Source organism: Saccopteryx bilineata, chromosome 4, assembly GCF_036850765.1.
Source record: "Saccopteryx bilineata isolate mSacBil1 chromosome 4, mSacBil1_pri_phased_curated, whole genome shotgun sequence".
NCBI lineage: Eukaryota > Metazoa > Chordata > Mammalia > Chiroptera > Emballonuridae > Saccopteryx > Saccopteryx bilineata.
Genome location: NC_089493.1, coordinates 48,898,412 through 48,913,911, shown reverse-complemented (window position 1 = coordinate 48,913,911; position 15,500 = coordinate 48,898,412). Strand labels below are relative to the sequence as shown.

The window sequence follows — 15,500 nt, the reverse complement described above, 5'->3', positions numbered from 1 at the left end:
CTTTATGGAAATATTTCTAAAATGCATTATACAACTTCTTAATAAGAACATATGCCATAGAATGTTCTCTTTTGATTTTTTTTTGTCTGTTCAGTTTTTCCAGTCACCTCTCATGTTCAGTGCTACCAACATCCATGACTCACTTCCGTACCAGATCCTTCTTCTCCCCTCGGATGTGGTGCCGCAGGGCTCCTCGTAAACGGGCCAGGAGGTGAGCGGAACTGGGTGTAAACTAAGAGCGACTGAGAACTGAAGGGGACCAAGGGCTCTGCTGTGAGGATAACACAGGGGCTTCTCTGCCTGAACTTTGTCTTTCTTTTTTCCCCAAGCAGAGGTCATTGTGACTTACTTCTTGATTGTAAGGTGACTAGCTAGATTGTAGGGTAGGTATCTCAGTTTTAGAGAGGTCAGGTGGTACTGTAGTTTTTAGGCGCCCTGAGTCAGATGCTGCGACGTTCAGGAGGGAGGAGGGGTAAAAAAGCCACACACCATATAGCAGGGACCTTGCCCTATGCACACTGTGGTCCTGGGACCCAACCCTGTGCTTGACAACATCCAGGTGCTTAATTCATGCTTTTGAATGAATGCTGTTCTTCTCATAGTCACCTGAATGCAGATTTTGAAGTTTTTGCCTTGCATACAGTTATTCCCTTTGTTTGAATTTCTTTCTCTTTTCTGGGAAGTCGTCTCTCCCCTTTAGATCATGTTTATTTTTCCCTGCAATATGTTGTAATGTATTTTATGTAGCTCCTAGAGGTAAAACAACCAGATTATTATTCCCATGAAGATATACTTTAAAAACCCTCTTTGAATAGTAAGTGAAATAAGTCAGAGAAAGACAACTACTGTGTGATTTCACTTATATGTTGAATCTAAAAAACAAAATAAACAAACAAAAGAAAACAGAAACAGACTCATAGATACAGAGAACAGAGACTGATAGGGGCCACAGTGGAGGGGACTTGGGGGACTGGGTAAAAATGTGAAGGGATTAAGTACAAATGGGTAGTTGCAAAATATTCACTGGATGTACAGTACAGCATCGGGAATAGAGTCAATAACATTGTAATAATTGTGTACAGTGCCAGGTGGGTACTGGGAATATCAGGGGGATATTTTGCAAAGGATATGACTGTCTAAGCACTACTATGCCATACACCTGAAACTATTACAAAGTCATATCGAATGTAAACTGTAATTGAAAAATAACGTTTTTATTAGAATTTTAAATTTTAATCAGGTACAAAAATAACAGAAGAGTAAACCTACCTGTAAAGCCTTGCTAAAATCCTCTTTTATGAACGTTTTTACTTTTAGAAGAGGCTGCTCATAGGTCAAAATTAAACTCTAGATAGTGGAATTAAAGTGGTGAAGAATGAAGTGGTTTGTACATTTCTGGTATAAAACCTATTTGAAAGCACAGAGCAAGGGCCTTAAGAATGTTCACGCTCTTTGGTCCAGACTTTGCCCAAGGAAAATAATCTTTACACACAAAGATTTGCATTAAAGAGTATTTATTGCATAGAGGAGGCAACAATCCCCTGAAGGCTGGGTGGGCTGCAGCGCCACCTCTGCTGAGACGGCTGCACTGCGGAGAGCACTTCCCTGGCTGGCACCCGCCAGAAAGACCTTCTCTTTCCAGCCAATTAACAGTCTCTCTAAGTTATGTGACCTCAGGATTTTGATTCTTTTCTACTCGCTTTGGTCTATTTCTATTCTCTTTAGATTAAAGAAAAAGAAAAAGGTGCAGTCTGTTTAGATAGGCAGAGGGGGAATAGGGAAAAGGAAACAGAAGAAATGTCCTCTCCTGTCCTCATCCTTGTCTCCCAGACACAGAACAAATCTGTGTACTAAGAATGTCTTGTCACATAATGTTTTTAATGAATACTCTTTTGCAGATGGTTTCAAAGACTGTAACACAGACATGATGGCTAATGAATCACTTTAAAGATATATACAACCAGGGTTGTGGGCTGTATTTTCAAATGTTGTTGCCATTCTTAATTGCTTACAGTTATAACTCTTCTTAAATCAGGGTTGCTTGGTTTAGAGTACTTATTTGCATGCCTGTTTTAGCTATATCCCCAAGAAGTTTTGCTTTTAGGAAACTAACCAAACATGCATTTCTCTTTCCTCTTCTCTTTTAATGACGCATTCTTTATAATTTCCATTAAATTAAATTATTTTTTATTGCTGACCAATTCCCCTATACAAATCATGTCTTCCTCCTGGTCCCCTTTCCCTCTTTCACACTGTTTATCATAACTTGTAAATATGCAACTTTTTGTGTGTCTGTTTCTTTAAGGCCTGTCTTGTTTCTTAGGCAGCAACGGCGAGGTCTGCTTCCTACTCTGTACCCACAGCCGAGGACTCAGTGGGCACTTATCGAACACTGCCCAGCCAAAAGACAAATCAATAGACAAATTTGTTTTTGAAAACAATGATGAGAATTTATAACAATGTGGACATAGGATCTTCCCTACTAATGTTACTTTTAGGTTAGCAGAAAGTTTTGTGATCGTTCAAAGAGTATAAGTGATAAGTGACTTAAACCTCAGACTAAACGCCTGTAGATACAGGTTCGACTTGCTATCACATATGAATTGCACCCTTATGTGATTAGACATTTTGTTCTGATCTTTGGAAAAGGAGTTAACTCTTGCTAAGATGAATGCAAAATATTTCCTTATAGTAGAAAACCAAAAACCAACCACCATATCACCCCCAATAGCAGCAAAGAAAAAACAATCTCCAAAGCAAACCTTTCCAGGAACTATAGGTAATAATATTAATAAAGCTCAAGTTCAGTTAATATAACAACACTCCATTAATGGCATTTTCTTTCTCACTGATTTCTAAGAAGCAAACAAACAAACAAAAAAGATATAATTCTTTAATTCTATAGGCTTTCTGTATTGTTACAGATTGATTAAAACTTTTTTTCCTCAAAAGTAATCTATTCATTATATTTCTTTCTTTTTTTTTTTCCTTTCTAAATCTGGTCTCACTGTTTGAATGAATTAGAATGAGGAAGAAACAAATAGAACAAACCAAAGTTATGGAGAAAGTATGTGTGTGAACTTTATTTCATCATGAGAAAATCACTTCTGTGCAGTAACAGAGAATACTGATATCTACACGATAATAAGGTTGTCTTTGTATTTAGATACATACCTTCTATTTGTACACAATATATAAAATTCATGGAGGAAATGATTTTCTACAGTACAGTTTCTTTGTTGAAAGAGGACTTGTTCCGTTAGTTTCTGTTAGAGAACGACCCCCAGTGCTGTGACTGTGGTACCAAGGATCGCAGTTTCGATTTTGTAATTTATTAGACACCATAATCTCATATGAACATTAAGTGAAAGCTAGAAACTACATCCTCCTGCAGGATGGAAAGAGAGATGTAAGTACTCAGGTTGCTATGCCAATAACTGAGTTTAGCAGAGTATGATTTCCGTGATGTGTTATGAATAGACATAGCTTTCCCGACTAAGTCTGATGATGCCTATTAGTAACATTGCTGCAAATGGTCTCCCTGCTCTGACGGCATGCACCTCATCTTCAATCAGACATCCCTGTACACACAAGGGAAATGAGGCTACCACCACGAAGGGCCTTCTGCATTGTATCTAAGAACTTGTGGAGGGCTTTAGTGGTTAGCATGGTACTTTGGGAAAAGAGGCAACCACTTTCAAGCAGACAGCCCATCCCAGGGAGAAGCTGCTAAAACAGTAATTCCAGGGGAGGCTCTCTACCCCATCCCTGTAACCTAAATAGAAATAGACCATGTGGGTATTTTTCCCTTCAAGAAATTCTTCTCTTTGAATAGCATACCTCACAGATTTACGACTGTGCCCCACACATGGTTTTTATGGCCAGGGGCCTATCAACCTTGCTGTGGGATTTGAAATTGTGCTTGTTTTTAACCATGTGAATCATTTTAGGGATAACTGGCACAGGCTGAGGTTTGTGGGAAGTAGGGGGGGAAAAAGAAAATACCAGCATAGTTCTCTTAGCTAACATCTTGAATTTGACCCAAATGAACATAATTAGCTCTGCACAGGGAAGTTATGGAGAATGCTGGTGGTGAGGGGATGAACTCTATGATTAAAATCACACCGAGAAAGTCTGAGAATGCGTTGGCACCAACCACAAATACTTCTTCATAGGGTTAATTTCATGTGTTGCAGCTGCTTTTAAAATAAAAATGTTAAAAGCCTCAGAGGTTATACCTGGCCACCAAATTCAACCCTCTCTTCTGAGATGGATGGCTTGCCTTTGATGACCAAAATATTTAAAGTATAGCTGAGAAGCAAAAGTTCTCTAGAGAGTGACCTTTCCTGGTGGCCCAAGGCAGCCTAACTAAGCCTAGAGGGACAGGCAAAGATGCAAATGGTGAGGTAATGCGGAGTTGCTGGTCTCTTCCTGTCTGGTGCCCACAGGAAGCCTCAGTCCTGGTGCCGCCGGCCTGGGCTTTGGGTGTGAAATGGAAGCAGTCCACGCTGGTTAAGCCAGGAGTGGCCGACGGGCCCTCTCTGAACAGCTCTAGCACCCACACCCATTGGAAAAACAGTCAGTCAGGCAAATCCACAGCTGGAGGGAACCTTGGCCCCACCCTCAGGAACAAGCAAGCACTAAACGGCAATTTAGAATCATTTGGGCAAAATTGGCAAACGCTGTGTGTGGTGGAGAATAGGAGCCTGCCCTAAAGCCTAGACACACTGGTCTCACACACCGGGGGGCATTCAGGCCTTCATTTCTCAGCTTCTTCAACTGCAGCTTATTTAGAGTGTTATCAAAGGAGGCCGGCGGCCCAAGCCATTTGAACTGCCGCTGTGGACTCTTTGGTTTGATACATCCACATGCCATGGGCTCTCTAGCGGCGGGAGAGGCACAGTGGCCCTGTGCCAGAATGCAGAGCAAGTCATGGAAACACTGCAGAGCGTGGGCAGTGGTGGGGTTACCTCCGGCCTGCCAGCCACTTAGATGCCTCGCAGCTCTCGCTCTGAGGGATACTGCTGAAGGGCCTTACCCTCGGACGTTTGGAGGACCAGGGTCTTGCTGTACTGGCTGACGCCTGTTTTGTTGAAGGCCTTGACGCGAGCGTTGTACGTGCTGTTGAAGTGGAGACCATCCACGGTGCACATTGTCTCCTTTCCGACATACACTTCCTGGGGGTCAACAGAAAACAGGCCACCATTTAATGGGAACCCTTGTTAGGAATTAGGGAGGTAGTGTTTTTCAGTGGTGCTTTGGCATCAGCCTGATCTGGATTCAAATTTTGAGTTACTGGGCCATTTAATTGACTTCTTTTTAGTCTCAGTTTCCTCATCTGTGAAATGGTATAGTAATACCCACCTTATGAGGTTGGTGTAAGGATTTCACAAGGTCAAATGGGCAAACTGGCAAGCATAGTGCCCTGTATTTATTTATTTGTTTATTTAATTGATTGCGTTTAGAGAGACAGAGGAAGGGGGAGAGGGGGAGAGGTAGAAAAGGGGGGGGAGAGAGAGAGAGAGAGAGAGAAAGAGAGAAGCACTTATTTGTTGTTCCACTTAGCTGTGCATTCTTTGGTTGTTTCCCTTCTGTACCCTGATCAGGGATCAAACCTACAACCTTGGTGTTTTGGGACAACACTCTAACTGACTGAGCTAACCAGCCAGGGCCCATAGTGCCTTGTATTTAGGATAGGCCTGGCAGTTTAGTGAATGGGAGTTGTTAGTAGCTAGGGCTTAAAAAGTAAAATTGGGTGTTACAGGTAGTCTTATACTTATCATTATTAACATGGCATTTATACACTGTATTATACCTACAAGCTCTTTATCAGTGTGATTTGTAAAAAAAAAAAAGGTTTGAAAACATGAGGGTGGTCTCCATGCTGTGTTTCTAACTCCACTAATGACTTCAGGAACTATTATAAGATGATACACTCAAAGCCAGAGGAGTGTAGGTTTCCATCCCCATACAGAAGGAAGGGGGAGGAAACAAGGAAGAGAGGAAGAATGACATTTCAGGGCTTAAAATAAATTCTAGCACAATGCATCTTTAGCATAGGTTAAGCATTTGCTTCCCACTTTGCAACGTTATGCTGATGTAATGAGTAAAAATAATTCACATTCAAAGCACAGCCTTAAAACAACAACTCTTCTGTGGGACACGAAGAAGATTGGAGTCTGGGATGGCAGTATGCTAAGAATTTCACATGGATTATCTATATGACTTTTCACAGTGCATGAGGTACATGATATTATTATCATCTCCATTTTACCACGGAGGACGTGAAGGCTCAAAGAGGTGAGAAATGGGCACAGTCACACAGCGAAGTGGTGGAGTTGGGACCTAAATGCAGGCATTCTGACTCCAGAGCTCACAGTAGCACCTGTACTCTCTCTTAAGAAGGATAAAGACTACCTGGCCAGGCAGTGGCGCAGTGGATAGAGCATTGAACTGGGACACAATAGACCCAGGTTCGAAACTCTGAGGTTGCCGGCTCGAGCGCAGGCTCATCTGGTTTGAGCACAGTTTATCAGCTTGGACCCAAGGTAACTGGCTTGAGCAAGGGGTCACTCAGTCTGCTGTAGCCCCCCAGTCAAGGCACATATGAGAAAGCAATCAATGAACAACTAAGGTGCTGCAATGAAGAATTGATGCTTCTCATCTTTCTCCCTTCCTGTCTGTCTGTCCTTAGCTGTCCCTCTCTCTGTCTCTGTCACAAAAAAGAAAAGAAAAGAAAAGAAGGACAGGACTGTTTCTATTCAGAGACTCCTTCATCTATCTTTGATATGGAACAGGAGAAAGGAGGCCGCAGCTGGAGGGCAGGCCCCTGCCGGGTTGGCCTGCCCCCAGGAGAGGGGGTATGGTTGAGCCTGAGACCCCTCAGAGGTAGCCGACAAGGAGCAGGTCCCCTGCTTACCCGGAACTGACCGCCATTGCCGTCATCCAGCTCCAGAATGTATCCTTCAGCGGGCACCATGGACAGAGGCGGCTGTTTCCAGGACAGTGTAGCGCTGTTGTTGTGGGTGCAACACTCCTCCAGCTGTAGGATGGGGGTTGCTGGGACTGGAGAGGAAGCTAAACAGAAATTAGTGTAACCCTGGCTTCTGTTGAGTTGCAAACACTTCAGTATCTTGGAATGATAAACACTCCTCTGATAAACCTGCAAGCAGATGAAGTAGCTAGCCCAGGAGTGCATGGGGAGGGGGGGCGGGGCAGGGAGGAGCCCTCGCAGTCTCCACTCCTGTGCTGCCTTTGCTCAAGTCCATGGTGTACTTCCTACCTTAATGAAAGGGGAGGCTCTGTTCTCACTCCCTTGAGCTTCAAAGACATCATCCCTTAGACATCATCACTAAGGGAAATGTTTTACATGGGGGATTGATTTCCAGTCCAGCCCATGGAAGCCTATTTAACCCACACCATGGCTGATAAATTTATCATAAAATTTATTCTGTACATGGGAGTGTCTTATTCATGGGGGAATACAGTATATTTCTAAGGTCCTACCATTTTTTTTTTAAACCAGTGATTCTACTCAAGGCCTTATGCATGGAAGTAGCTAAAACACTGTTTTGAAAATTTGGTATCAATGGACTAAAATGGTGATTTTTCAGTTTTGAAACTTCTGAGAAACTTGACATCATTCTTTCAAGGGAGCTAGCTATACCTTGAAAACAGCACTCAAGTCTCTTCTTTCTGTAGGTATAGAATGTCAACTGTGAGCCTAGAGAGTAGTATGGGAGAAGACAGGGCCTGGCAAGGGAGGTCGAGGTGTCCTCACGACCTGGCGGGAGTCTGTCATAGTGCTGCTAGCCACAACATAACCCGGTCTGCACTCTGTGCCGAGTCCTCTCTATTACTTAAAACTGCAGATTAGTTGAGCCTTCAGACACACAGCCACAGAAAAGTTATGTAATGAATAATCCAAGTTCCTAAATATAAACTCAGTATATGTATCTGAGAACAATGTTTTTTACCAACTGCTTAAAATTATGTTTTTCAGCACCAAAATATGAATTTATTTTTGGAGCACTTGAACAACAGGAGAGCACAGTTCGGATCCCATCCAGGGACAAGCAGGTGAACAAATGCCCACTGTGGAACACCTGGTATGTTGTACCGAAAATGGACCCTGAATGTCATGCATTGAAGTAAATCTGCTCCTTTTCAGTCACCCCCACCAAGAAGACGGTTAATTTAACAGCAGCTTAGGAAACAGGTTGTGTAGTGGATGACCGAGAAAACAAAAGCAGCGACTCTACCATGAGAAATGTGACAGTGAAGCAGGTCAGTGATCTTATACTTAAGAAAAAGACTGTGATACGTTAAATAAAACCATGCCTGAGTTGCTAGATCAAATACAATTAAATTAAAATTATGACTGGTTAATTGGAGATGATCAGTTTAGGAAGGGACATCCTGTTTCCAGTGTCAATGGCATAGAGTTCAGGTGGAATTTTATTAAAGAACAAAGTCTTCTGTAGCTCCAGAAATCCTAGAAAAATCTGGATGTAAAGAAAAGGAGATGCATTCATTGCCTTGTCCAATAAAAAGACTACAGGACTGGATGGAAGAAGGAAGAGAGAAGACATGACTCCATCTAATGATTCTAACGGTCCTCTCCACACAAGCGGGCATCACTTAGGAGTTGTAATTAGAGGGTTAACTTTAGGTTATTATATATGTTAGGAACGTACTTTGTCATTTCAACATTTTCCTCATAAAAAGAATACATTTTAGCATATTAACTGTGGAGTAAACTATGACAAGTTTAAGCAAACCATTCTTCAAAGGGCTTTTAAAGACATGGAATGATTCTCCCTTGGGATATTTGCTCTTTAAAAAATTTTTTTAATTGAATTTATTGGGGTGACATTGGTTAATAAAACTACACAGGTTTCAGGTGTACAATTCTATAACTCATCATCAGTATATTGCATTGTGTGTTCACCACCCCAAGTCAAGTCTCCTTCCGTCACCCTCTATCCCTCTACATTCCCTCTCCCCCTTCCCTTACCACCCTTGCTCCTTTTTTTTTTTTTTTTGTATTTTTCTGAAGCTGGAAACGGGGAGAGACAGTCAGACAGACTCCCGCATGCGCCCGACCGGGATCCACCCAGCACGCACGCCCACCAGGGGCGATGCTCTGCCCCTCCAGGGCATCGCTCTGCCGCGATCAGAGCCACTCTAGCGCCTGGGACAGAGGCCAAGGAGCCATCCCCAGCGCCCGGGCCATCTTTGCTCCAATGGAGCCTTGGCTGCGGGAGAGGAAGAGAGAGACAGAGAGAAAGGAGGGGGGGTGGAGAAGCAAATGGGCGCTTCTCCTGTGTGCCCTGGCCAGGAATCGAACCTGGGACTTCTGCACGCCAGGCCGATGCTCTACCGCTGAGCCAACTGGTCAGGGCCACCACCCTTGCTCTTAAATGGCCTTATTTGTTAGCGCTACCATAAATCCACAATTCCTAGGACTCTATTTTATTAGCTCCCCTATCAGTCCTCATTTTTCCTTTGTTCATGTTTCAGGAAAGACTACATTTCATTAATTTTAAAATCAAAGAATAAGATCACAATAAGAAACCAATAAGATGGTTTCAACCTGAAGCATACAAATATTGCAATGTCTCTGACAAGAAACTCAAAATTTCCTATATAGATATAAGTATAATTAAAAGATTAATTGAAACACCTGGTGTCATGTATAATTAAAACATGTGAACTTCATTTATAAGTCCTCAGTGGATATACTTTAAAAGACCAAAAGTATAGAAAAAAGTCTAACCATTCACTAATCTTCAGATCTTAATATTGCCCCAGGTTTAAACAAATAAGCAAAGAAAAAAGGGAGAGAGAGAGAGAGAGAGAGAAATTAAATGAAGGAACCTAGAGACAATCTGTACGATTAAATCTATTTCTCAATGTGCTCAGAACTATTTTTTCTTTTTCATTATTTACCCCAAAGTGATGTTGCATATAAAAGGCAAGTGTGACAACATTCAAGCTGACATTTAAAAAGAATACATTTTATAGTGGGTGTTATGTAACCCCATTTTACTTTATTAAGTATAAAATCAATGATCTACGAGAATCCAAAGTATTTCCAAATTAATTTACCTTTTGTGTTTTGGAAATGGATAGCATCACAGTTCCTGGGCTGAACTACAAGAAAAAATGTTTTATTTAAACTCCTGTCACTGAAGTTTTCATAGCTATCTTAATCTTAACACTTTCATAATCATTCTTAGACATCATTATTTTTTTTCCCCTAAAGAACTAATTTTTCCTAGCTGATAAGAATTTAAACACCTGGCATTCTTTTAGCTGGTAAAATCAAGCTTCTGGCTCAAAGTCTCCTCTTGGATAGAAAGGGGCAGCTGTTTTTACTGACTTCCTTGAAGAGACCTGGTAGAGCTATGGCTCAAAAATTACATTTTGTAACAGGGTCTTCTTATGTTTTAATTTTTTTTTTTTCTTACAGAGACAGAGAGAGAATCAGAGAGAGGGATAGACAGGGACAGACAGACAGGAACGGAGAGATGAGAAGCATCAATCATTAGTTTTTTGTTGCACATTGCGACACCTTAGTTGTTCATTGATTGCTTTCTCATATGTGCCTTGACCGTGGGCCTTCAGCAGACTGAGTAACCCCTTGCTGGAGCCAGCGACCTTGGGTCCAAGCTGGTGAGCTTTTTGCTCAAACCAGATGAGCCCGTGCTCAAGCTGGCGACCTCGGGGTCTCGAACCTGGGTCCTCAGCATTCCAGTCCGATGCTCTATCTACTGCGCCACCGCCTGGTCAGGCTAATTTTTTTTTTTTTTTTTGGTAATTTTCCGAAGTTAGAAGTGGGGAGGCAGAGACTCCCGCATGTACCCAACCAGGATCCACCCAGCATGCCCCCTAGGGGGTGATGCTCTGCCCATCTGGGGCATTGTTCTGTTGCAGACAGAGCCATTCTAGCGCCTGAGGTGGAAGCCATGGAGCCATCCTCAGCACCCGGGCCAACTTTGCTCCAATGGAGCCTTGGCTGTGTGTGTGTGTGGGGAGATAGAGAGGAAGGAGAGAGGAAAGGGTGGAGAAGCAGATGGGCGCTTCTCCTGTGTGCCCTGGCCGGGAATCGAACCCGGGACTTTCACACGCTGGGCAGATGCTCTACCGCTGAGCCAACCAGCCAGGGCCTGTTTTAACTTTTAAGCCCATTCCAGTTCAGATTATATCTCAGATTTTTCATGTTCATTTCAGATTTCTCCCCTAATCCTTCAGATAGTGCACAGTCACAGCCACCCAGAATTCCTCTGAGAAGGATAAGAGGAGTATGGTGAGGACATGTGAGGAAGGGAAGCTGGCCTCCCACTGTTGACAGGAAAAAACAATGACAGCTGATGCCTTTGAGTACTTACTGAATGCATGGCAGTGTGGTGAAAAGTTTTACATGTATTCACTCATCTAATTTTCACAACAATCCCACCGTGACTGGTACTGTTACCATCTCAACTTTGTAGATGAGGAAACTGAAACACAGAAAGGTTCCCTGGCTAGTGAGTGGCAGTGATGGGATTTAGAGCCAAGGTTACATTGCATCCTACGGTCTCTCTAGCCTGCTGTTCAGTCATAATGCACTAGAGCAGGGGTCTCAAACTCGCGGCCCGCAGGCTGAATGCGGCCCGCCAAACAATTTTGTGCGGCCCGCAGACTAATCCACGAAGTTCAAAATATTTTGGATAAAATTAAGTAAGCCTAGGGGCCTACTTGTATTTTTCATTTCTCTAGCATCCTAGCTAGATATTAGCTTAGTTAACAGCAGTTGTGATGCGAACTACAGTTTCTGGTCGTTTTGTGACACTGAGTAAACTGCATGTACGATTGTGCTTGTTGTACTGATTTTTTTTGTTTTCAACTGCAGTGAGAAAAGTGTTGCGTAACAGTTGCCTTTTGTAGACCAAGTGCAGCCCCACGAACGGCTGTGATCTTGCTCTGCGGCCCACATGCTGAGTTGAGTTTGAGACCCCTGCCCTAGAGGGAAGGCCCCACACCTAAATCCAAGGGGAATGTTCTTTTTGGTTTCCATATGGGAACGATAAAGCCTCCCAAGAATTGATGGCATGGATTAATGAAATATTTCGCTGCAGGACCTATGGTGGTTGGGAATGCAATTTTACTGCCACTTTCCCTGAAGGTTCCTTTGTGAACTCTCATTTCTGGTTATGGTGGCTGGACAGTACAAATGGCATCTGAGGAAGTTCAGACGTTAGAGGAATACTGCAATAAGCCATTTCTGCCAAGCTGTCAGTAGCGCACTGTTAGGGATAAACACGAACACAGGTTTTGAGAGCATGCCTTTTAAGTCCCCAAACCATGAATTGATTTCATGCATGAACAGGTTACATGCATGAACAGGTTACATGCAAGTCATCGTGTGTGCTCATTTTATCACCGCCAACCCCCTGGGCACACTTTCTCCATCGTTTCTATAGGAGAGTCTGTTCAGATCACACTGTCCTTGTCCATGACCTTGGTGCATACTCAGAGCTCTTACATTCAATATGAGTTAATAAAGATAAATGTGTCTTAGGTGAGTAGAGGCACTTAAGGGATTAACAGCCATTGGCCTATGCACTAAATAGGCTTGGTAGGGTGTTAAGTCATTATTTTATCTTCATTCAGAATGAACACACTGGGGTTTCATTTCAGCACCCTGACCAGTGAATCTTGGGATACTTTGTATGTTGTACTTAGACGATTCTGGGGTAATCTTTTTCTGGGCTGGGGTAGGTATCTGAAATCTAGTCTGAGCCAAGCAGCAGAGCCCTTGATGGACTAGGAAAAATGTCTTAAAATTTCCTCCCCATGTCCTGGGAAGAGTTGATAATACCAACTTAGAATTAAAGAAAAACTTTAAAAAAAAATGAAAGGAAAAAACCCCCAATAAAAACAGAAAACAAAGCTTAATCTGTTGTTTTTTTATAAATGAAAAGTTTGAGAAAGAAAATACCACTCCCAATAGTCTAGAAAAAGAGTAATGATGATTTTCTAATCAAAATGCAATCAGAAAACATGTCATTAAAATTTAGGGACATTTGAACAAGAAAAGTACCAGCATTCTCCACTTAGATCTCAATTGTTTGGGGGGTGATGTGAAATCAGAAAGAGCAGATTAGTTACATCCTTAGTTAATAGCTGTGTATTCTTGCTGAACCTTAGCTGGCCTAAATGGAAACATGTAAAAACCAACAACAGAACTATTTTCTTTTATATCAAAAAAACCCCCAAAAGGCATCTGAGATGAAATTTCAAAACCAGAGAGTTGCTAAAGTTTTGTTTCAAGATGTAAGCAGAAATTTTAGTTGTTCGTTTGAGTCATAACTTTAAATGCATATGTTAAGTAATTTTGAAACTATTTTAACTCCCTACTGTAATCCACAATTAGAAGACAAGTGGAACAATTAGAAAACATACTGATGGGCCCAGACGGGGTTGCTGGGTGGATCCCCATCGGGGTGCATGCAGGAGGGAGTCTGTCTCTATCTCCCCTCCTCTCACTTGGAAAAGAAGAAGAAAAAGAGAAAACATATTGATTTACACATATTGTTAGTTTCACGATGGTCAGATTGCTTAAAAATGCTCCTTAAATTTTGGTCATTTATACATGGATTTTGGGTGTAGTTTCTTGAGATATTTTTATTGATAAACTGTGAAAGTGCAGTTTATTAAACTGACTAAAAATACCCTTAAAAAATTAAAAGTCTAATACTACCCTGATGCAGTTGTGTATATGTTAACAGCTATCAGAGAGGCCAGCAGAAGTCTTCACTGCAGCCAGTCAAGTTCCAGTACCTCATGAGTTTTGGCTTTTACCTTCCATCGCAAGCATCTGACAGATAAAAATGATCCAGATCCTAAAGAGGACTGGGCTCTCCCTGAAATAATTAAACTTAATGGCACAAAACAAAGCACATAAACTAACTCTGCAGAGGGATACTAATCAGAAGTAAATTAAATTACGATGAAGTGTTAAAAAGAAAAGAAATATGGAACAATCCAGTCTCGTACCCAATGGCCTGTTTTATCACCTTCATAAACCACTGTTCTGGATAATTTTGTGTTCCGGGTGAATTTCCGCAGTGCGTTCTTCATTTTGGCCTTTAGAGTGCTAGGCATTCTCTGCTGTGTGTATAGACTGACGGACTGAACACACAGCTGTGGCCATGCTTCTCTGTATGCAGCCTACACAGCCAAGTGACAATGCTTTTAGGAATGTGGACCGCGATGCACACACAGCACATTGAACCTGAAGTTTCCATACCAGACGAAAGGCCTGTTCACTCCAACACTACGGTTACCCTCCCACCAAGTGGCCTGGACGCCACGTTGGGCAGACGGACACGGCTCAGAATGACAGTGAAGGGAGGAGGAATGGATGGAAGGACTTCAAAATCCTGAGGCTTTTTTGTCTGACCTGTGGTGGCACAGTGGATAAAGCGTCGACCTGGAAATGCTGAAGTCGCCGGTTCGAAACCCTGGGCTCGCCTGGTCAAGGCACATATGGGAGTTGATGCTTCTTGCTCCTCCTCTGTTCTCTCTATCTCTTGCCCCCCCCACTCTAATAATAAAAATGAATAAATAAAAAAAAATTTTAAAAAAAGTCCTGAGGCTTTTACCCTCTACCTGCCCCTCCTCTCCTGCCCTGTCACCATGGCTAATTGGTTGGCTCATTTTTTTTCTTTTCCACCGAAAGCCCTTACATTGCCATTCTTAGCTGCTCCTGACATAACCGTTCACTGATTTTAGCTCATTGAAAGAACTGGGTACAGAGAGAGGCTGACGGAGGGGAATTTACCTGGGGCTCTATACACTACTCAGGCGGCTGTATTTCACAGGCCACAGAGTAGGTCTTAAAGAAGATAAATTTAAATAGCAAGAAAAAGTTGCTGCAACAAAAAAAGAAATTTCTATGTTTGAGAGAGGAATTCAGTTATTCCTTACAGCAGCGCGTAGTAAGGCGCTAGCTTCGCAGCACTCACTGGAAGCTGTCAGCGTGGGTTCTGGAGCCATGCTCCCCCGGTTTGGATCCTGGGCCTGGCACTCACTAGTTGTGAGAGCTCAGGCCAGTAACTCAGTCTTTCTGTGCCTCAGTTTCCTCAGTTGCCTACTAGGGCTGTGAGACTAAAATGAGTTTTAATCCACGTAAAGCACTTAGGAGAGTGTCTGATTTGGTAAGCGGTCAGTAAATGCTGAACGTTTTTGTTACTGCAACGAAGTATTTTTGTTTGCAATCTATATACTACTTACTTCAAATATGAATTAAGGCATCATCCCAAAGCAATACATATTAAACAAAAAATGAGAAAATTGAAAATAAAAGAGGGCAAAGGTCCACTAAAAGGATGAGAGATGTGCATGCCCCAGGTACAGGGTGAGTTTAACTGCGTGATGTGCGCCATCAGTATGTATATAGCCCAGAACTTGCAGGGTTATATGGTTCTAGACAGATAAAGTCTAGTCTGATA

The 15,500-nt window shown here is 42.4% G+C and overlaps 1 protein-coding gene across 14 annotated transcripts in view; it reads right to left on the bottom strand.

The window, feature by feature from the left end:
• TRIM9 (tripartite motif containing 9) overlaps nucleotides 1–15,500 on the bottom strand; it is a 111,136-nt gene that overhangs the window by 16,610 nt on the left and 79,026 nt on the right. For 7 of the 14 annotated variants that reach the window (XM_066276065.1, XM_066276068.1, XM_066276071.1 and 4 more), the window contains exons 6-7: nucleotides 6,920–7,077; nucleotides 5,039–5,177 (exon numbers count right to left, since the gene is read on the bottom strand). In XM_066276065.1, coding sequence (XP_066132162.1) covers nucleotides 5,039–5,177; nucleotides 6,920–7,077 — 297 coding nt within the window. Of the gene's footprint in view, nucleotides 1–5,038; nucleotides 5,178–6,919; nucleotides 7,078–10,110; nucleotides 10,156–15,500 lie in introns of all 14 variants that reach the window. The other 7 variants (XM_066276063.1, XM_066276066.1, XM_066276070.1 and 4 more) reach the window with 3 other exon arrangements.